The sequence below is a fragment of the Nilaparvata lugens genome, chromosome 6, assembly GCF_014356525.2.
Source record: "Nilaparvata lugens isolate BPH chromosome 6, ASM1435652v1, whole genome shotgun sequence".
Classification (NCBI taxonomy): Eukaryota; Metazoa; Arthropoda; class Insecta; order Hemiptera; family Delphacidae; genus Nilaparvata; species Nilaparvata lugens.
In genome coordinates this window covers 10,247,979-10,271,269 of record NC_052509.1, presented here as the reverse complement: position 1 = coordinate 10,271,269, position 23,291 = coordinate 10,247,979, and the positions used below count along the sequence as shown (strand labels likewise).

General features: G+C 34.4%; 1 protein-coding gene across 1 annotated transcript in view; it reads left to right on the top strand.

Moving 5' to 3' along the window:
• The window catches only part of LOC120348856 (apolipophorins-like), a gene marked incomplete at both ends in the record, with an annotated part of 34,766 nt that overhangs the window by 709 nt on the left and 10,766 nt on the right, over positions 1–23,291 (top strand). Inside the window, 12 exon segments of the mRNA XM_039430076.1 lie at positions 1,348–1,547; positions 2,585–2,770; positions 6,344–6,493; positions 7,302–7,491; positions 8,485–8,716; positions 10,605–10,770; positions 13,134–13,307; positions 15,059–15,211; positions 16,621–16,768; positions 18,414–18,697; positions 20,288–20,494; positions 21,630–21,812. Coding sequence (XP_039286010.1) covers positions 1,348–1,547; positions 2,585–2,770; positions 6,344–6,493; positions 7,302–7,491; positions 8,485–8,716; positions 10,605–10,770; positions 13,134–13,307; positions 15,059–15,211; positions 16,621–16,768; positions 18,414–18,697; positions 20,288–20,494; positions 21,630–21,812 — 2,273 coding nt within the window.

The window sequence follows — 23,291 nt, the reverse complement described above, 5'->3', positions numbered from 1 at the left end:
ATTAGAGACACCATTAGAGTCTATGGAAATATTACAGACAATCGTATAAAATTCTATCCAATTTTGAGCCACAAGGGTTGAGGTTTCCTCTTGCATTTGAAAAGAAGTCAGTATCTCTTTCATATTTATATTTTCCAAGTAGAGCTCTAGGAAAACGCTAGTCTCATTTTCTCATGAAATCCTTCAGTAGTTCATCTTGTGACACTTCTACATTGGATGTTTTTGTATTTTCCTTTTCTTCTGTATAGTAGAAAGTTTATAATAAATAGGTCATTATATTTAAATTATTAATAGTTTAAATTGATAATTATAATAATAATTTATAATAATTCTCCTATAGTGAGCATCACATTATCAAGTCAGTGAAAATGATAGGTCGGCGGCTAGTTTCTTTTCTTGTTCATCTTCGTTCTATTCTTCCACCGCCTTCTATAGTAGAAAGTTGTGATTCAAGTTATTCTGGTACATATAGCCTAAAATTGTTGATTTTATTCTTAATATATACTTTATTCGCCAAGAAAATATATTTTCTCATGATTTAATAATAAATTTCCTTAATCAAGACAAAATATTTTGCTTTCTCATTATACACCGTGATTCAAAAAGAATACCTCAACTTTGAAAATTGATAACTCTGCAAATAATAAAAGGAGAGTAGAGCACTATCAGTCATCGATTTGAGGAAGCTCTGAAGTTTTTTTAGTTCCTTATTTAGTCCCATTGGCACTCATCTGTCCGTGCCTATTTGAATGAAAACTATCCGAGGCAATGGATCGGCTGCTAAGCAGCTCGAGACAGAGCACTTCATCACTGGCCTCCAAGAAGCCCTGATCTCACCCCCTCCGATTCTGTGGGGGTACGTTAAATATGAAGTGTATCGACCTCCTTTACCAGCTAACATTGAGGAGCTCAAACAAGAAATAACAGCAGCTATTCAAACTGTTATGCCCGATATGCTACTGAATGTGTGCAACGAGTTCGAGTGTCTGGAGGGTGTCACATTGAACATTTGTGAACTTGTTTTCTAGTGGGGAAAAACTTATTTTAATACTCTTCATTTTGATTTATAACCCAAGTTTCCTTGATTAGATACAGATTTTTAAAGTTGTGGTATTCTTTTTGAATCACGCTGTATTTATCCATCTCCAACATACGATTTAGCAACGGTGTGGAAGTAGGAAAGGATAGAGCTATCTGCTTTGTTCAGTTACAGACAAGGATAGCGAACAAAAGTTAATCAGGTGCTGACTTTATAACGCGAATCTTACGATAGTAGTATAGCTTTAAGTAGGGTTATTTTAAGGAATGAGGATAGAGCTTTTATTTAGATTTTTGTTTTTTGTGTAGCTTCAAGTGGATTTTTCAAGTATGAAGAAGGAGCCAGCTACAAATACAAATTGGATGGTGCCACAGTCACCACGGTGGCTGGAGCACAGGGAGATGTAAGCAAGGTCACCATTACAGCTGATGTCCAAGTGAGCGTCGCACCCCAGTGCTCCTATGTCCTTAAGGTCGCCAACGTTCAGGTCAACGGACCTGACGGCAAGGTGAGGTCTTACTCCTTATATGTTATTGTATTTTTAAATAATTTAATATTAATATTGAATTGAATTTAGATTTTATTTATTTTACGTCTGTCCACGACAACACGGCTGGAGATGTGACAGTTGATACCATATGAAGCCTGGTTCTTAAGGAGCATACAGACTAAGCGCCACAAACACGTACATTTTCTTGTCATCAGCTGATGTTTTGCTTATTATATCTGTATCGTACTGCTTCATATCTGTACAAGTACATATACAGAATGTTTCATAAGTAGTGTCGAACATTTTAGGGTATTTAGGGTTCCATTTTAGGGTTCCTGGATGATAGGAGACGACAAATGTCGTATTTTAAGTGTCCAAACATGGTTTATCTGTTATTCTTTGACCAATCTAAATAAATATCAAGTTATCCTTATATACAATAAATATACAAGGTATCCTTGTAATCTTGATAAAATTTGCTTACTTTTTTCTATCTTGTAAAGTGAATGGTTTTCGTGAAATTTGCCAACAAAAATGTTAAATGGCAGCCATTTTGAAAATTCACATAGAATTTTGTTTTCTATTTTTTAAAGTTGAGTTTTTATAGCATAAATACTCATGCAAAATCAATACAACATTTCGTTCGTGAGATGAAAATTTCAAAGTGAAAAAACAAAATGGCAGCTATAAAGATAACCGCTGAGTTTTGGACACTTCAAATACGACATTTGTCGTCTCCTATCATCCAGGATTAATACCCTAAAATGTTCGACACTACTTCTGAAACACTCTATTTAACAAGAATAGCATCAGCTGATGTAAAGTTGAATGCGCGTGTTTGTGGCGCCTATTAAAGGTGTGATCACATTGAATGCGTATATTATGTGCACCTGGAGGAGCACCCTGTAAAGTTCAGAGTGATCGAAGGCGTTTTTTCAAATAATAACTATCATGTTTTCAAACAATTTTCTTTGTTTCCCTCGTTTCCTAGTTTTCAATACCATCTTTTGCCTACTTTCTCATCATTTTTCAATATTTTTTGTTAATTTTGCCAGGCGTACAACGGACTAGGTGACCTGGAAGCACACCCGGTGAAGTTCAGTCTGAACGATGGCCGCATCGAGAACGAGGTCTGCTCGGAAGAGGGTGACTCACACGAGGCGCTCAACATCAAGCGAGCCATCATCTCGCTCTTCCAGGCATCCGTGCACAAGGACAGTGGTGTCACCACTCACTACGAGGTATTTTATCAAACATTTATTTATTTATTTATAAGGTTAGCAAAAAAATACAAGAATCGGAAAAGAAAAACAGGCTATTGCCTAAAACTTCTTCAATTTCCTAATTTAGTTTTAAATTGTCCAAATATTATAGGTTATGTCCATTAAAATTTCTACACCAAATCACAATCTAAAATATAAATTAGAATAAAACAAACAATTTTAAATTTGGATGGATTAATAATAAAAGTTTCTTAAAAACATGAAACAAACTATAAATTCACAAAATAAAGAATAAAAACACTTAAATTTTGAGCTCGAAATTTGAATAAACATCTAAATTTAAATACTTTTTCAAATCTCTAAAGCTGCGTTTACACCGGAGTTAATAACACGAGTTATTAAGAAAAAGTTATTGACTTGACTGAATCGTCAACAATTTCTCTTGACAAAAGTTAATAACTCATGTTTCTAACAGAAAATTCCCTGATAACAAGATCTTGTTATCAATATAATTGACTTCCATATGATTTCATTTAACGAGACTATTCATATATGATATAACAGCCGGAACAAAAAGCAAAAAATTGTCTTCAAATTTGAATTGAAACATGTGTGTGATCGTTAAAATAATGATCATCATTTCTGATCTAATGTAAATAAATTATAATGCGTTTACACCAGAGTTCAAAACAGAAGTTTTCAACATAAGTTAATAACATGTTTTTTTGGCTTCTAGTTTTGTTATCAACAAAAGTTAATAACTTGTCACGTGTTTTGTCTTCAGCTGTGGACTATTAGGGAACAGCTGTAGTTGTAGGGTAGGGATGCTGGGCGAGGGGGTTACGGGGAAGATAGTAACCTGTTATTAACAAAAGTTACCGACTCTCGATGGATAACATAAATCTTGTTAATAACAAGGAATTTTCTGTTGAAAACACGAGTTATCAACTTTTTCAAGAGAATTTTTTGTCGATTCAGTCAAGTTGACAACTTTTTATTAATAACTCATGTTAGGCCTATCAACTCCGGTGTAAACGCAACTCAACATGATGTTATTAACTTTCGTAATTAACATCAGTTCATAACAAAAATGTTAAAAACTTGTGTTATTAACTCCGGTGTAAACTCAGCTTTAACCTTACTGACCGCTAAGGCAGTAGCCCACTCGATACTATATAATTTCAATTCTTTCATTTCTGCCCTGAAATATTTCTATGATCTGTGCTAACCTTAGTTTGCAGCACTGGGTTTCATGGAACAATAGGATCATAATGATGCCGTTCTTATGCCAATTCTATAAGAAAGGTTTACGCTCTCTTTTTCGCTCTCACACATTTGCTTCACAAGGTCTCTGGATTCTGTGAAATCTGGTAGCGCTGTACTCCATAAGATCAATGCTGCAAAGTAAGATTTGCAGAAACCATAGGAGTAGAGAGTCGGATAGTTAGACGCTATGATTCAGTTATAGTGATATGGGTCGGGAATATTCCCAGTGGAAAGGAATTTCCCTTGAATATTTTCTTAACCAAGAAACTTTGGGAATTAATAAGATTGCTTCAATATAGTTCAAATTATTTTTTCCTCCACCTACTGTCTAAAGTACTTACTTTACTCCCTGAAACATAATACTAAAGTGTCACTTTTTCGCTCAAGGTAGTAAAAAACAGAAAAACTCCCTAGGGAGTAAAAGTGACTCCATTTAAATAACATGGGAAGCATCTCTATTTAAAAAACTTACATGGTAATATAGGTTAGAAGGTCTAAGCTCAGATGAGAAAGCGTAATAGAGGTGTCTGTCATTGAGTCAACTGAATTCAATACCACAACCAGAAATTTGATCAACTCATGAAATATATGTTTGTATGATATTATATTCTTAATATTGGTAGACGATAAAAATTTATACAATTTTTAAAATATTTATTCTATTCAAAATACCAGCCAACAAATATTTTGATCTGCATTCTGCAATTCAAATTTGAACCGCGTGATCTGGAGTCAGCCATTTTTGGTAGCTCAGCTGATATGATTGTTACAACTTGGCCGATAGATAGCGCAATCAGCAGTGCCTATCAGACGACCGGTTTTAGGTTTTAGTTTTTAGGTTATGTTGTTAGGAAACATTGTCACCAATACGTAAGCTATTAGAATGATTTAATTTGCAGTTTCTATAAAAAAATGTAGATGGAGGAAAAATGTTGTGTACATCACGAGTGAAAAATACTTTTTCTCCCTCAGGAAAATTGTTGCCCTCGGCTTCGCCTCGGGCTTCAAACTTTTTCCCTCAGGGAGAAAAAGTCGTACTTTTCACTCTAGATATACAAATAACTATTTTAGTCCTATTTGACATAATAAATAAGTCATCCAGCTCACACACAATTCATATACTCTGAGTGTTCATTTATATCACTCATTTTAGTTCGAGTATCGATACCGAAATTCGATACTTTCCATTTTACTGTTTCTCTCGAATTGTCCCCTCTACATTCTGGAATTTGAATTTTTGGCTTAAAATTATTGTAAACTTCTTATCCTGTAGAGTAATGGATTATTAATTATTATCATTAGTCCTATCATAACATGAACTTCTTGTCCAATACATTATGAATATCGGGGGACCAAGCTTCGCTCTGGAGTGTAAAAGGACAGAAAATTTGTAACAAAAGATTGAACTTATATTTCATATTTATTTATTCATTTTTTCAGTCGTACAATTATTTTTACAGTTATATGAGGAGTTGGAGGGACAGTTTTGGGCTTATGCCCAAAACTGTCCCTTTTGAAATTTATACTACAGTCAAAATCAAAATCTAGGTTAAGCTACTATCATCATCAAAATAACAATTTATTCACACTTCAAAAAACAAATGCATCATCAATTACAAATAGATATACTATGAATTGATTTATATATATATATATAATATATAATATTATATATGATATATTATATATTATATAAATATATAATATATATATATATATATATATATATATATATAATATATATATATATATATATATATATTGTATATTAACAATATTTGTTAATATACTTATACTATTCTACACTAACAGAATCTAGTTTGGAATTTCTGAAGTTAAGATGTTTTTTAAAATAGAGAAATAAACAAAAATAAGTTTTTCTTGCTGGATTATTCTTCTCGTAAGATCAGCTGAGGAATAACCCACACATGCGCTCGCTTACTCACTTCCATTACGGTATCGATAGACGACAAAATCTCCAGCTGTTTTTCCAAGGACGTATTTGTCCTTTTAATGTTCTTCAGCGAGTTATCCCAGGGTTGAGACCTAGTGCAATTGAATTTTCATATCATAAACCTACTTTGTTCCAAATTTCGTGAGAATCGTTAGAGCCGTTTTCGAGATCCGGTCACATATACAGATATACATAAAAACATCTAAACATATAAACAGAAATTTCTCGTTTAATAGTATAGGATATATCCAGAATAACATTCATTTCAATATACATCATTAGCGTTTATAGCTTACTTGACATCCATTTTAGTATATTGTTAGCTTTAATAGGTAGTTTACTTGAAATGACTTCTTCAACGTTGTTTGCAGACTGATGTGTTTGGCGTGTGCCCGACTGACTTTGAATTCTCCAAGTCTGGCAACTCTCACCGCATCAAGAAGACGAGGAACCTGAACCAATGTGCGCACCGCGAAATCCTCAACTTCCCAGTCATCTCTGCTTCCTACAGTCTCAACTCGGTAAGTCCTGAAACAAGCTCATAAAATTCACAACATTTATTTATTTATTTATTTACAATGCAAATAACACTAATGTAATAACACTGAAAGATAAGAATTGCTTACAGGATTGCAGTTACGTGTTTGAAATACAGCTGAAGATGTGTTGGTTTCAACACGAAACTGCAGTCCTGTAAGCAAATCTTACGAATATTTCTATTTATTTTATTTATTTACAATGCAAATGACACTAATGCAATAACATTATAGAATATAAAATAATAAGGTAGTCCTTGTGATATTTTTCTTCCAAATTTAAAGGTGACAAAGTCCAAGATAAGGTTAGAATTTCACGTGTACAATTTTTATAAAATTTTGGTCCAAAATAAACATTAAAACTATAAATTTTGAATTTAGATGGCTTAAATTGATAAATTAATTAGAAATATTCCACTCAATTACCACTTTTAACGAATAATATTGAGCTATTTAAGAAATTTGGAACTATTCAAGAAACACAAACTCGTAAACATGATGCCACATGTTTCAACATTGATGCCATTTTCATAATTTAAATAATTGATTAAATATTCATTGTTTTTATATTCATTTCATTGATTAAATAATTGAAAACAGGGAATTACGATTTTTATTTTTATTTTTATTCATTGTAATATTTATTGTCACTTTGATAGTATAACATTCATTAAAAAATTTGTTTTTGTATTCAGTCTTTGAAACATCAAAGATTATTATCGTGATAATTTTCCTATGTTATAGATATTTCTTCACCTAATTCAACGATTCTGTTATATTTTTTCTTGTTTAGGCTTTCCAATCATCACCGATTCTGTCGTCCAGTCTGAAGGTGGAACAGCAAATCAAAGATGGCGTCCTCGAGAGTGCCGTCAGTGACGAGAAGTACTACTATCAGCCGCATTTGTCCATTGACTCTGGCGCCACTGTCGCTGTCAAGACTAAACTCACTTTTGTATCCAAGGCCAAGGGAGCCATTTCAGGTAATGAATTGACTCATACAAGTTTATTATACTATTGACTAGCCTATATGTCAAATTGTGATATTCTATTGAGGCTTAGGCTCAACTCACACTTACGCGACTCAGGTTGAGCAGAGACTCGACTCTAGTCGAGGGCATTGTGTTTTTAAATGGTGACGTCACGGAGGCTAGAATCGACTGGTATTTGGAAACACATGCTCTCGACTAGAGTCGAGTCTCTTCTCGACCTGAGTCACGTAAGTGTGAGTTGACCATAATAAAGGTATTCTATTCTATTGTAATACCTACATGATTTTGTTCCAACTGAACCATGTAAATGCACTGTAATGAATTCTAAGGGCTGAGACACACAACGCGTTTCTCAGACAAGTTCTCAGCTCGATTCAGACGCTTAATATGGTCTGGCCCTATTCTTCTTCTCTCTTCACCTCCACCTCTTTCTATATTTTTCGCATAAACCAACCGATGAAACAGTAAAATGATTGTTCATTTTTTTTTTGTTGATTGTATGGTGAGAGATGTTGTGCTGGTATTTCTCCATAATTGAAATAAAAAGACGTTGATGCTATCAATACCACAATATTTGTTCAAAATTAATTCACATCACAGAACCAGTTTTCATGGTAACACCTACCACATCTTCAGCAGAACTAATGTTTTTTCAACAATAACAAACAACATTAGCTCAGCTGAAGTTGTGATAAGTGTTTTAGCATGAAACGTAGTTCTGTAATGTAAATTAATTTTGAGCAAATATAGTGTATTGACAACATCAACGTCTTTCTCTTTCAGTTCTTTTTTTCTGTTTTAATCCGCCGTCACCAACCCTCCTTCGCTGATCTTCTGTAATGTTACTATAGAATGTGATGAAAAAAACTATTATATTGTTCTGATATGTAGGGTAGTAATGTAGTGATACAATGTGCGACGAATATTGTTTTATGTGCAAGGAAAATAGTGAAATAATTGTGTGTTTTTTATTGTATTTTGAAGCCGCTGCTAACAAGCCATCGACTCTGATCTTCTCCGCACCCCTTCACAGTGACCCGTCCTGTTCGGCCGACACGATTCAGAAGGCATTGGCTGCTGCCGAGAGCTCGACCGAGCCACACATCAGGCCATCAGCTGCCTCCGACTTTGCCAACCTGGTTGAGGTCATCAGTCGAGCCAACAAGGCAGACATTGTCAGTGTATACAATGCGGCTAAGGGCAAGGAGACCTCCAAGTAAGTTGAAACTAAAATCTGAAAGTGTTCATTGGAAGGATTTATGCAGGATTGAGAGTATTTGAGAATGTGAATGTCTCGATTCTTAGAGTTTGTTCACATGTCAGCGATTTACTTAACCAATGTACTCAATCACTATATTACTCTTAAACATATATTACTCTTAAACATATATTACTGCTCTGATCGAAACCGCTCGGTTGACTGAAGACATGTGTACGCTCTCATGCCTGCTCTAGTATATCGAGCCGCCCGGCAACCGAGCGACAACCGAGCGGTTGTAGTCTGAGACTATAACCGCCGCGATTCGCCGGCGACTACTAAAACCGAGCGATGCATGTGTTCGGCACCATGTGTTTCCCTATACCTGGCAATCGCTCGGTTTGTCAACCGCGCGACAACCGAACGTAAATCGCTGTCATGTGAACAGGCTCTTAGACTTCCAAATGAGTTGAAACTAGTAAAATAGTTTTTTTTTTGTTCATCAAATTTCAATCATGAACCGCCTTGACGAGCTGAGAAGAATGAGCTGTAGTACGATGAGATCTGATCATTGTGTCAAAAGTTATAAGTGTTTAAAGATTTGATCCTTGACTTATCCTTATGACGTACCCCCCACTAGGAAATACTGAAATTAAATGTCTACAGATGGAAATTACTGAGATATTGCAATTATTCAAATGCTAATAAATTAATTATTATTATTGAACGAAAATCCAAATTAAATGCTGTAATTCACCCCGAAGACTTCTGCTACTGCAAATATTGACAACAGGGTAAACAGCTTGATGGAAATTCGATGAGCGCTACTATTCAAAAAATATTATTTGTCATCCCGGGCAGAAAATAATTTTTGAATAGTAGCGCTCATTGAATTTCCATCAAGCTGTTTACCCTGCTGTCAATATTTGCAGTAGCAGAAGTCTCCGGGGTTAATTACAGAATTTAATTTGGATTTTCGTTCAATAATAATAAGAAATTAAATGGTTCTATCGGGTGATTCTCATAGAAAATAACCCTAGTGAGATGATTTTAGCCGAAATATGTATTTTTTGTTAGGAAGGCCTTGAAAAGGTATAATAATGAAAAATTTGTATTTTGGCTGTAGGACATGGTTTTCTATTTTTGGGTGTATTCCCCCTCCCCCCACTACTAAATTCGAAAATTCCCAAGGAATCCTGTTCATAATGAATTGTTCTTTCACGTGATGTGTGTTTTTTTATCTATACTAGAAAAATATCCAAGTTGTATAGGGTAGAAGTGTTGGGTTTGCATAATTTTGAAAACCCCTTAAAAAATACCCCTTTTTTGAAAATTCGTAGCTCCGGAACCAAAAATGGTAGATTCCTGCGCGACCACTCGGGATCCTATTGTGTAGGCTACTTGAGGATAGACTACAGAGAAATAATGCTACCTGTAATCAAAAACTGTTGAAATTGATTTAGTAACATTTTATACGGGCCAAACCATACGTAGTGTTTTTTTCAGGCGATTTCAGACGAGTCGGTTGGGCAGGAAGTTCACCAATCGGCTGATTGGATTGACGTTTGTGAATCAACTTATACTCAGCCAATCGGAGAGCTTACTGCCCTGTCGACTCGCCTAAAAACGCCTCAAAAAAGCTTTGTATGGCTTGGCCCTTATTGCATGTTACTAAATAAATTTGGGATTAAAACGCTTTGTATAGATTTTCCCTAAGAATAGTCTCTTCCCATTCACCTTCCATTTATAAACTTGAAATTAAAATTTAAACCTGATGTAAAAACACCACACTTTCTTTGATTTTAAAACACCATGTATTTCCTTCCAGTCTTTTGAATGTTCTCAAGCTCAACTATTTATGAGGCAAGAATGAAAGGTCTGAATAATAATTTTCAATTTTTCTCAGGAAACTTCTGTTGGATGCCATCACCCGTGCCAGCAATGGTGACGCCGTTGAAGTCATGGCAGAACTTGTCAAGGGCAACGAACTCTCCGAACTTCAAAAGGGATTCTGGATTCTCAACCTTGGATTTGTCAAACATGTTACCAAGGCCTCACTCAAGGCTGTCATTGTGAGTGTCACATATCAATTTGTTTATTATCTTAGCTTACAGTGTCATATCAATGTTTATTATCATATCTTGCTGTAGAATTAACCTTCCGGTAGTCGCGCCCTACTCAATCACACGAGCAGTCACGTGTTGTATTTGTACAACATCCAATTTTGCAAGTGTTATGTACTCTGTTCACTGTCAAAACATATTAATTAATTGTATAATATCTTCATCCATCTTCTTGGATCATTTTACGCCTATGAACATTTGGATGATTACTATTTCATAGCCCAATAAGTTACATCAAGCAAAGCCATCAATTATGTGTTATTGGTTCGTTTACAGTCCCCATATACAGTCTTTCCCCTATCTTATGCACTGTCGTGACTAAATGGCACCTAAAGACTGAACCATTGTTCGGTTGATACTGCAACTCAGTGGAGTGATAGAGGGAAAGTTTTGGAATGCATAGGTGACTCATCCACTGACACCACCCCATTCAATAGTTTTATGCAGCAAAAAAACTGACACTGTTGTACTTTTTACAACAGCGCGACTGCCGGAAGGTTAATGAGACTTGTGTATTGGGGCTGCTTAAGAGAATTGCTTTCCTCAGCGTCTTCAGTGTATTGTACTCAATTTAAATTTATTCTAGTCAAAGTAGCATATATGTGGCATAAATCAGATTTGTTTTTCATTGAGATAACATTAATCTCATGATCCATCATGTGGTCACTCCTTCTTATAACTCCAGTATTTCTGAGGAAGTCATAAGTTAATTTTACCTTTTGTCCAATAATAAGTACTTCAAGTGCGATATTTAATTCATGTCACCAAGGACTTTTAAGTGTAGCATTCCAATTTTGTTTATTATCTTACCTTTCAGTAGAATTAAGTGTCATATCAATGTTTATTATCCTATCTTACTCTAGAATCAATGTGACTTGTGTATTGGAGATGCTTAAGGAACTTCATTTTCCTCAGATTCTCCAGTATCGTAAGGACTCAATTTAAATTTATTCGAGTAGCCTACAAGTATCTAAGCCTACATGGTGGCATAGATTAGATATGATTTTCATAAAGATAACATTATTTCACGATTCATCATGAAGTCACTCATTATAACGTCTCTATTACTGAGGAGATATCATTGAGTACTATAGTGAGATCCACGTTATAATTGCATTGAAGAAAGATAGCAGAACAACGTCGCCGAACCTCTGTCTTGTCAATGCCATCTATAGACGGTAGCTGATACAGGTTTATTGATGTAATATTAACTGTTCATTCTCGTTTAAAATAATCAATTATATAAAATTAGTAGAATTGATGGTGATGTTGTGAAATCTCTCCATAATAAGAAAACATTGCCAAATTTCACAAAAATTTCTAGTATTCTATTAATTGTAGAATTACACTTTTATCAACAAAATATTTCTTCTCAATTATGAAAATTTATTAATTATAGTTGATTATAAGAAAACACAGATATTGTCAAATTTCACCAAACATTTTCTGTGTTTTCTTATAATCAATTATATATTATTAAGCAAGAAATTATATTTTCAATAATTTCATAATTAAGATGAAATATTTTGTTAATTAATTATTAATTCTACATTTTTAAACAACGATATGGCAGCAGAGCAAAGCGAGAAAGAGATAGCTCTATCCGCTTTGTTGAATGATAGACAATGATAGCAATACCATTGCTAATCAAACACTGCCATTATAACGTGGACCTCACTATATAAAGTACTTTCAGTGCTACATTCAATTTGTGGTATAAAACCTGAACAAAACGTAGCTACGAAACAACCATAGTTGAGATGATATAGTTACTATTACCATAGAGAAACAATAGCGTAAGTAGTTATCCCATGGTATAGGGAATTTATGTCGCAACTTTTACTGTTATCTCAAGCCGATTACTGTAGATTATTGTCAATTTTTACTGTTTTGTTGGGGTGAGATTGTATGAATGGCACAATTTGAGAGACTACCAGCGTCACACAGCTGCATGGGAAAGAACTGCGTGAACTATCTCGGCTTGGGATTACAGTAAAAGTTGCGACATAAACGCCCTATACCATGGGTTATCTACTTATGCTATCGTTTCTCTATGCTATTATATAATTCAACATAATTATATTAATTCATATTCAACATATTTCCTTTGTACTGTGATTTTTGTATTCTATCAATCATTTTTCAACTTTTTATCGTCACATTAATTCATATTTATTTATTTATTTATACATTGATAGATACAATATCATTCTCAACAATGAATGTTCACATATTTCTACTGTACTGTAATTTCTGTATATATATATATATATTCTATCAATCAGTTTTGAACTATTTTATCGTATTTCCAGCCTCTTCTTGACAACGCACCGCACATCGCTTACCTGGGAATCGGCTCCTTCGCCGGCCGTTTCTGCAACCTGCATGATTGCCAGAATGTACCTGAATTCAAGGAGCTGCTCTCCAAACTGGCCGCACCAGTCTTTGCTGGCTGCAAGGTCGATTCTATTGAGAACGAGAACAAGGTAAATTCTGTTGCAATTCCTACAAAAAAGTATATATTTTTCAATAGTTATCGCTTATAATATTATTATTCATTCATTAATCGCTTGGGGAACTGAGAAGCTATCGAAGCTATCAAAAAGATAAGTTGAGCTCCATGCGCTGCTATTCCCGTTGTAAAGGTGACCACTTGAAGAAACGAGTCCTCTGAATATCATCTCGGTGTTTAGGAACTCACCTAACGCTGTAGGTCCACTCATTCGTTTCATTTGCCATGCACAAGCCTAGAACTCATGTGAGCGTCATCCTCAGTGGAATCATTAATTTATACTTGGTTCTTTACATAATGCTGATAAATTGTCCTGACATTTCCTTCCATCTTTTAACAGTTCCTATGTATTTTGAACCATCTATTTTTGCAATATTACTTTTATTTAAATATCAATCCACTCTAATGACGTCACACTAACTTCAATGAATTATTTCATTCACTTTTTGATATTTAACCTGGAAACCTTGACTATCGATTTCCCTCATTCGAATAATATTCTTGACTATGTTATTAATTTTTGTCAATACTTTCAAACGTCAATGTTTTAAAATCAGTTGTTTCCAAGTTGATCTCTAGCCTGAAAGGTTCCCAGACGTGTGTTTTGTTTGATCAACTGTTTTGACTATCGATTTCCTTGATTCAAATATTATTTTTGAGCAATATATTAGGCTACTTATTCTTGTCAATTTCTTCCAAATCCAAATCCTTTCAGTAGCCAAGGCCCAAACTACTCGAGCGTCTCAGATGTTCTGCATTTTTTTAGCGCATTAGCCGGATGTATTGTCTCTTATGGAGAGAAATATACGAGCTCCAAACAATTGATATAGACGCTCCCCATAAGAGGTCATGCATTTTCTGAAGACGCGCGGAAAACGCTCGTATAGTTGAGGGCCTATTTTGTTTTCTAGTTGATCTCTCACCCGAAAGGTCTACCCACAAAGTGTGTCATTTGACCAATTGTTTCAACTATCGATATCCTTCATTCAATTTTTTTGTGTAGTATGTAAATAAATTTGTTACTTGATGAGGTTTAATTTCATTTTTATGTAACTTTATATGAATTGTTTTGCAGTTGATCGCTAGCTTGAAGTGTCTTCCTTCACAAAGTACATTATTCTGCAAACTATATCCTCTATCAACTACCTTTACTCATATAGTCATCTTGATGATATGCAACTTGATTTTTGACAGTTTTTTCGCAATTTTATATGGTTTTAATGTGTTGTTTTGCAGTTGATCTCTAGCTTGAAGGGTTTTCCTTCACAAAGATATTCTGCAAACTATATCGACTATCAACTTCCTCGACTCATATATATTCATCTTGTATGATATTATTTGTTTTAGTACTATTGCTATCTAGCCATGAGACTAATGAGCAAATTTTATCGAACCTAACCTACTAAATAAAAATGAAATACAGTGAAACTCTCATTAGAATATCTTACTTCTAATAATAATATTGAACCATATTGAAAATATTATGTACTTAAATTAAATAACTGTACTATGAATCATGATTTTATTGTTTCACTTAATCACTGCTCTGCTTTTTCACTTGGAACCACTTGCACTACACTAATTCAAATGGCTTCCTCCTTTTGAGCCTCCGCACCGATCCTCCGTTGTCCAGCAGCTGGATTCGACGTTAATCTTGTATGATATTTTACTTGATTTTTGACAGTTTTTTGCAATTCTATATGGTTTTAATGTGTTGTTTTTCAGTTGATCGCCAGCCTGAAGGGTCTTCACAACGTGCACCATCTGACCGACGAGGTTGCCGGCAAACTGGCCGCCTGTGCTCAGGACAAGTCTGTCAAGACCAGAATTCGTGTCGCTGCTTTGGAGGCTTTCCAGAGTGATGCTAGCAAGAGCAAGGTATGTCAACTATCAAATTAATCATCAGGAAAATGATTGTAATATGTGAAATAGAATATATTGTTAGGTTCTCAAAAAACACAAGCAAATTTTGAAATAGAATATAGTGCAAGGTTCTCAAAAAACACAAACAAATGGTGAAATAGAATACATTGTAAGGTTCTTAAAAAACACAAACAATTGGTGAAATAGAATGTATATTGCAAGGTTCTCAAAAAACACAAACAAATGGTGAAATAGAATATATATTGCAAGGTTCTCAAAAAACACAAACAAATGTTGAAATAGAATATAGTGCAAGGCTCTCAAAAACACAATCAAATGGTAGAAAAGTTGCTTTGGAAGCTTTCCGAAGAGATGCTAGCAAGAGCAAGATACGAATCATCATAATATTAGCTATTGTAATAATCAGAGTAAAGACGCCGTTCGAATTATCGTATAAGCTATTGTAATAATCAGAATGAAGACGCCGTTAGAATTATTATTATTATTATTATTATATTATTATTATTATCATTATTATTATTATTATATTATTATTATTATTATTATTATTATTATATTAATATTATTGTCATTGTTACAAGCCACAAATCTGAGCAGAGTTCAAATGGCATGTAACATGTCATGAACATTTTTCTCTGCAAAGTTTAACTTATGCATTTGTATTAATTCAAAGTGTAAAGTCACTACAACATTCCTCCATTTTATAGGGACACGCTTTTACAAGTATATTAGTGATTGAAGACAAGAATAGCCTATGACTACCACATAACCTTATTCTTCCAGGCAGACAATTGAAGAGCCTGAGCTCCGAATAATATGGCCCTTTTCCCAAAAGTGTCAGTCTGTGAGCCGGGTACTGAAATACAGCTGAACTCTTTGCTCTTGTACTATAACCATGGCAAACTGGATTTTTTTTCAAATTTCTCTGAATTTCGAAGACAAAATTTACAGTCTCAAGGAAGTGCAATGCTGGGACCATGAGAAAGCTGTATTTTCTAAAAATGGGCCTACATGAAATGGATGGCCGCAAGCCCTCCAAAATACGAACAGCTTTCTTTTGCATCTTAAATATTTTATATAAGTTATTCTTATATATCGTATCAGCTATTTTAACAATCAGATTGATCCATTTTTCACCGAATCAAATCACTGTTTAGTATAATTAAAATAGAATATTCAAGAACTGTCAACTATGAAATTATCATAAATTTCAGCTGTTGTAAGAATCAGAACGAAGACGCCGTTTGAATTATCGTATTAGCTGTTGTAATGATCAGACTCAACCATTTGTCAAATCAAATCACTGTCAACTACTGTGATTTAAGTTAAAAATTACGATAAAATAGAATTATTTTCACGATTTTTCTTATTAAACAATGTGTTTTATATTTGTGAAATTTCAGATCAGAGAAGCGTCAATCGCCATCTTGAAGGATCTTTCCGAAGACTCTGAAATCCGTATCAAGGCCTACCTGTCACTGGTCGAGTGTCCATGCAACAAGGTTGCTGACGTCATCAAGAATGTACTAGACAACGAGAAGAGCAACCAAGGTATTTAAGATTTTCTTGTTTTCCAAATTTTTATTATTCAAGTCCCACGATTTCATGATTCCATTGTAACAGAATTTTTATTTTATTTTCTTGGAGTACTATCCAATCATGAAAGAGGAATTCCTCTTCCACTTTATCTGCAACAACATTTTCATTTTATTTTCTAAGAGTACTACTACAAATCATGTATGTTTAAAATTCATTCCTTGGAACAAGAATTCAATAATTTCAAGAGGTGCGTACCATTAGATGGAATTAGATAGAAGTTTGAAATGTCCATCTCCAATTTCTCTTTATTTCGGTTTACTCGGGGAAAAAATCATAATGAATCCTTTCATGAGGCGCCCTGATACCTACAGTGAGGTCGACTTTATAATGGCAGTATTTGATCAACATTGGTGATGCTATCCTTGTCTATCAATCGATAAAGCAGATAGCGCTATCATTTTCCAACTCCGCAAGTAATCAGATCTTTTTTTAAAAATTTGAATATATAATCACAATTCTGGAAATGTATTATTTAATCATTGACTTATTATATTTACTTGACGAAAAAAATTGATTATGTTAGACAAGAATGAACAATTAATACAAAAAGACTGACATACCGCTATCAGCTATTTTCTATAGAAGTCAGTGGCAGGGCAGAGAATTGGCAACGCTGTTCGTCTGTCTTTCCCCATTGCCATTATAACGTGGACCTCACTATAGTATCATTTTTTCGGTCTAGTTTCAGCCAATCAAGGCACTATCAAGTGACAAAATTATGTATCATCATAGTGAAAAGATAGAATAAGTAGATATCCCATTGTATCCCATTGTTAATGTTTCAAACATCAAGCTGATTAATTAAGTTTTTAGTGTGAATGTTTATGTTGTGGAACTTTTCCATAATTGAATAGACTTGGAACGTTGTCAAAAATTCACTTTAATTAAATAAAAATTAATATTTTTTACAGGAGCATGCTTTCGTGTGTGCTCGCTCACACATATCATACGCTGTAAGTTACAGTGCTGATGATGTGTGAGCACACACGAAAGCATGCTCCTGTAAAATATTAATTTTTAATTTTTATTTATTTAAAGTGGATTTTTGACAACGTTCTAAGTCTATTCAATCAAGCTGATTTTTGTCATCTCAACCAAATTACTGTCGATTATTACTGTGTTTTTGGGTTTGGGGTTAGAGTGTATGAACAGCACAGTAAGAGAGACTATCAGCGTCACATGGCTTCAAGAGAAAAAATACATGGACTATCGGCTTGAGATAACTGTGGAATTTGGAACATAAATTCTCTATACCATGTTATCTTCTTATGCTATCTCTTCTCTATGACTATTTTTTGTTGAATAGGAATTGATATTGTATCATCCCACCATAATTGAAAAAAACACAGTTGTTATATTTTTGTCACATCCAAATTTATTAGATTTGTTCACAGGACTTCAGTTTCGTGTTGAAAGTACAGCTGAAGATGATTGTGTCGGTATCAATACGAAACTGCTAGCAGTCCAGTAAAAAAATCCAATAAATATGGGTGAGACAAAAATAAAACTGTGATTTTTATACATTTCTTTAACCCACTTTCTTTCAATTCTCTTTTTCAATTTTTTAAAATCTATTTTTTCTTTGTCTGTCCTCTAGTTGGAAGCTTCATAGTGTCGCACCTCCGCAACGTTCGCGCCTCGACCAACCCAGACAAGGCGCACGCCAAACACTTTTTGGGCGCGATCCACACCGGCAACAAGTTCCCCATTGATGTGCGCCGCTTCTCCACCAATCACGAGCTGTCTTACAGTTTGGACGCTGTCAACGTGGGTACAGCAGCCGAAGCCAATGTCATCTTCTCTGAGCAGTCGTTTGTGCCACGATCGGTCAATCTCAACCTCACCACACAGGTCTTCGGACATGCTTTCAATTTGTTCGAGGTGAGTAGCTTTGTTCCTTGTTCTTGTTTTGTTCATATTTCTTCTCTACCTTCTTCTCCTTTCTCTTCTCTTCCATCATCTTCTCAGAGCAGTTGTTTGTGCCACGATCGGTCAATCTCAACCTCACCACACAGGTCTTCGGGCAAGCTTTCAATCTATTCGAGATAAGCAGCTTGTTTTTTCTTGATCTTGTTCATTCCTCTTTCTTTCTTCTTTCTCCTCCTCCTTCTAGAGAGTTAGAAGAGTTCCTCCTCCTTTTTGTAGAGACTTAGTGGAAAGGATGTTTTGAATATTCTTTTCAAAGAATGGACATTGATATGTCCAAAGCACCGCCAATTTATGTAGATGCATAACAATATTATCTATAGCTATTACCAATTGCTTTTTTCATATCATATGCAGTTCAAAAATCATTTTCCTAGTCTATATTATGTAAATTCATCTATAATTTTGCTGTATTGTAAGCTATTGTATATAAGTGTATAAGTCAGTATATATTGTAATCTACATAAATAAAGTACTCAATCAATCAATCAATCATCTCCTCAGAGCAGTTGTTTGTGCCACGATCGGTCAATCTCAACCTCACCACACAGGTCTTCGGACATGCTTTCAATTTGTTCGAGCTAAGGAACGTGCAGCTTCTTGCTCTTGTTATTCTTCCAATTATTTCCCTCTTTCTTTTCTACATTCGTCTCCTCCTCCTAATTCTTCTAAGTATTATCTTACATCTTCACTTTCAACCTCAACCTCAACCTAAACTTTTCTAAATTCCGAGTATATAATTAATATTTTGGACTCGAAATTGGACAAAAATCTTGAAGTGTAAGCATAACCTATTTATGGACAATTTCTATCCAAATTTGGGAAAGGAACAGTTTTGGGCTTTAAGCCTGTTGTCTGTTGTTCCTTCCCCAATCATTCATAGTTGAGAATTATATTGTATCTATCAATGTATAAATAAAACCTCACCATACTACATTCGTTCGAGGAGAGTAGCTTGGTTTTTTGTTCTTGTTCTTCTTCCTCTCTACATTTCTCTTCTTGTTCTTTTCTACCTTTTAAATCTTCTTCATTTTTTTAATTATCTTCTTTCTTCTCCAGCTCCTTCTCCTTCTCCCGCCTACCTCTTAATGGTAAAAAAAGTAAATTCGTATGGCTTTTGTTGGTGGGGAGTCCCTTGCGGGAAGGTCCCACCGCCTGAATATATAATTTAAGCCGTCAATGGGCCTTACGACTGTCATACTTCAGCCGGGACCTCTTAATTGTTCTCCCCATTTTTCTCTTCCTTCTTATTTTCCTCCTCCTCCTTCTCCTCCTCCTCCTCCTCCTCCTCCTGAGGTGATTTTCCCTTATAATTAATCAATTTATCTTCTATAAATTGGAAATGGGACAGTTTTGGGGCATGAGCCTGTTGTGCCTTTCCTCATGTTAAGTATTTGTACACAATGTGATAAATACTCAGGAGTTGAATACTCTCTAGTATGTTACCGGAATAGTGTTCAAGTGTTAATAATACTAATTGGGTATCAAATATAATTTGGTTTTAACTAGATCGAATGTTTATGTATAATTTTTGTTGGTTTTCAGGTTAACGCACGTTCCGAAAACATCGACTACCTGCTGGAGAAATACTTTGGACCGAAAGGCTACTTCCCCACTCACAATCCGCACGACATTTTTGACACGGTTGCCAAGACCTCCAAGTCGCTCGCCGACAAAATCAAGGAAAGATACGAGAACACCATCAGACCCAAGAGGAGCATTCAGGAGCAGACTTCTGCTTTCGCCAAGAACGTCAGTTGGTTTTCAGTCGAATGTTTATCTTGAGTTTTCTTTAAATTTGAATGGATTTATCTATGAGGTTGAAAAATTTGATATCCATGATTATTTCCTGAGAATCCGTCATCCCTGTTGTACTATAATTTTAATTTCACGTGTTTGATTTCATTTAAAATGAATTATACATGAATAATCCATTTTATACAATAATATTAACTTCATAAATGATAAAAGAATTTTTTATTAATTGCAGATTTTATTAGAAACAATCATGATCTGTCAATTAGGTCTTGAGAAGGCGTAGAAAACGCAAATGATAAAACCATTTTAACTTAATAAATGATTGAATATTTTATTAGAAACTGCTGGAATATTATTACTATTTATTATTTCAGATATCCAATAAAAGCTACATAAATAGAACTAAGAAGATCTGCTACTGCAAATATTGACCAAAGAACAGAATACGAAACAGAAGAAGGAAATTTAAAGAATGTTTAATCTTTGTACTGTTTCATTCTTCAAATTTCCTTCTGCTATCAATTCAAATGAGAATACAAATTTGTGGCACGACTAGCATAAATATTAAATCTTGTGCGCTAGCCGTCAATTAATTATTGTTATAAATAATCGAATAGGAGAAATAAAATAGAAATTCCAAGTGTTAAGAGGAATATAAATAAGTTTGGAATAATGAACTAACATAAAAATATTGAACATGAAAAGAGCTTTGGTTTACTGTAGTTTTTCCTAGGTTCTTATTGACGAAATATTTGAATATTATACTATTTTTATAGATTTTTTTAGCAAGTTTTGCAACTTAGAGTCACTTCACGCATCCCCTCCGCCATCGCTCCTTATCTCTCCAGTCATCCTCTCGCAGACCTCTGCATTCCATCTCTCTTCGAAGAGATGAATCCATATTTTCCTTGGCCTACCTCGCTTTTGATGCTGGTTTGGAGTCCATTCAACTCCATTGGAGACTCTCAATGGTATTCTTCATTATTATAGATCTAAACTTGAAGAACTCATATTCCCAATAAACATATAATTATAATTGATGGACCAAATATATTTCTAGTGTATTTATCTATTTAATTGTTGTTGTTTCTTTTATCAAGTCTAATTGTTATTGCTGTTGTTGTGCTAGGTTGTTGTTGGCGGTGTTGATTCTCACGACAAGAACCTGGACATTGATCTGTCGCTGAAGATGTTCGGAGCCGAGGTGGGTTGGTACACCTACACCGGAAGCAGCAAGAAGTTCGACATGTCATTCATTGACAACATCTTCAACAAGGTTGACTCATCACTCGACAAGGCTAAGAACTTTGACGTGAGTAATCATGGCTGATTGCTTTTACTTTGTTTGCCAATTTAATTTAAATATACTAATATTCGTATGGCTTTCATTGGTGAGGAGTTCCTGACGGAAGTTCCACCTCGCCTGAATATATCATTTAAGCCGTCAATGGGTCTTACGACTGTCATACTGCAGCCGGGACCGATAATTTAACGTCCCCATCCAATAACACGGAAGTGACCTGTTCAAAAACTTTTGGTTATGAATATTAATATGAAATTAACATTTGTTTTAAATTTGAATAGGTATTTATTAATATGATTGGAAATCAAATTCCCTGAAGACTTCCTCAATACTTTGTGAATGGAATTTGATTTTTCTCAATTTACCGAGAATGGTAATAGGTATATCCTCAGTTTTATTCATCAATCAATTATAATTTTAATAATCATAACAAATTTTCCAATTTGTGATACAAAGTTTACCTGGGATAAAATCTCAGTCAATTAGTTTTTCTATTGTAAATATTACTGTTGTCTGGGACAATACTGCGGAGATGCGTGGAACTATAGATATTTCATTATCCAGGAATTCAATTTGTAATTATACCGTATAAGATACTGATATTGCTCTGATTTTTCTCTTTCATTGTAACCTGTTTTCCCCTATTTGTCATTTATTCTTTTTCAGTTTTTATGTTATTAAATTAATTTTCTATCGATTAAAAGAAAATGATGTAAAAACAGCTTACCAACCCCTCCTGACGGCTCTTTGTCATGGAGTATATGCCAGCGTGACTATTGTTGACCGAGCGAAGTGAGGTCTAATAATCAAGTCGACGGTTTGGCATTCCTCTTAATGTTTAAATGTTTATATGTTGTGCATTTACGGCGAAACGCGGTAATAGATTTTCATGAAATTTGACAGGTATGTTCCTTTTTTAATTGCGCGTCGACGTATATACAAGGTTTTTGGAAATTTTTCATTTCAAGGATAATATAAAAGGAAAAAAGAGCCTCCTTCATACGCCAATATTAGAGTAAAAATTAGACTATAGAATTATTCATCATAAATCAGCTGTCTAGTGGACTATAATACTACCCGTTCAAAAACATCGATCATCTTTAAAATGTATCTTTCCATCAACGTTATTAGACAGTTGACTATAATACTACCCGTTCAAAAACATCGAACATCTTTAAAATGTATCTTTCCATCAACGTTGTAGAGAGTTGTAGCCAGACCTAATAACAGCGCTCACACTCACATTCCGGGACGACACGTCATGGTACGATAGGACAGAAAGCCCTATGTTTATTTAGGATTTTTTCTAGACATTCTAAATTGATGAATTATTTATTAAGTTTTGAAAAAACAACAACAGGTCAATGTAACATAATGAGCGCGAGGTCTACTGTTCACAGAACTACTAGTAGATTAATTGTATAAGTCTAATGCAATTACATTCAATAAAAGCATTTATTTATTTAATTATTAAAGTTGTCAATACTT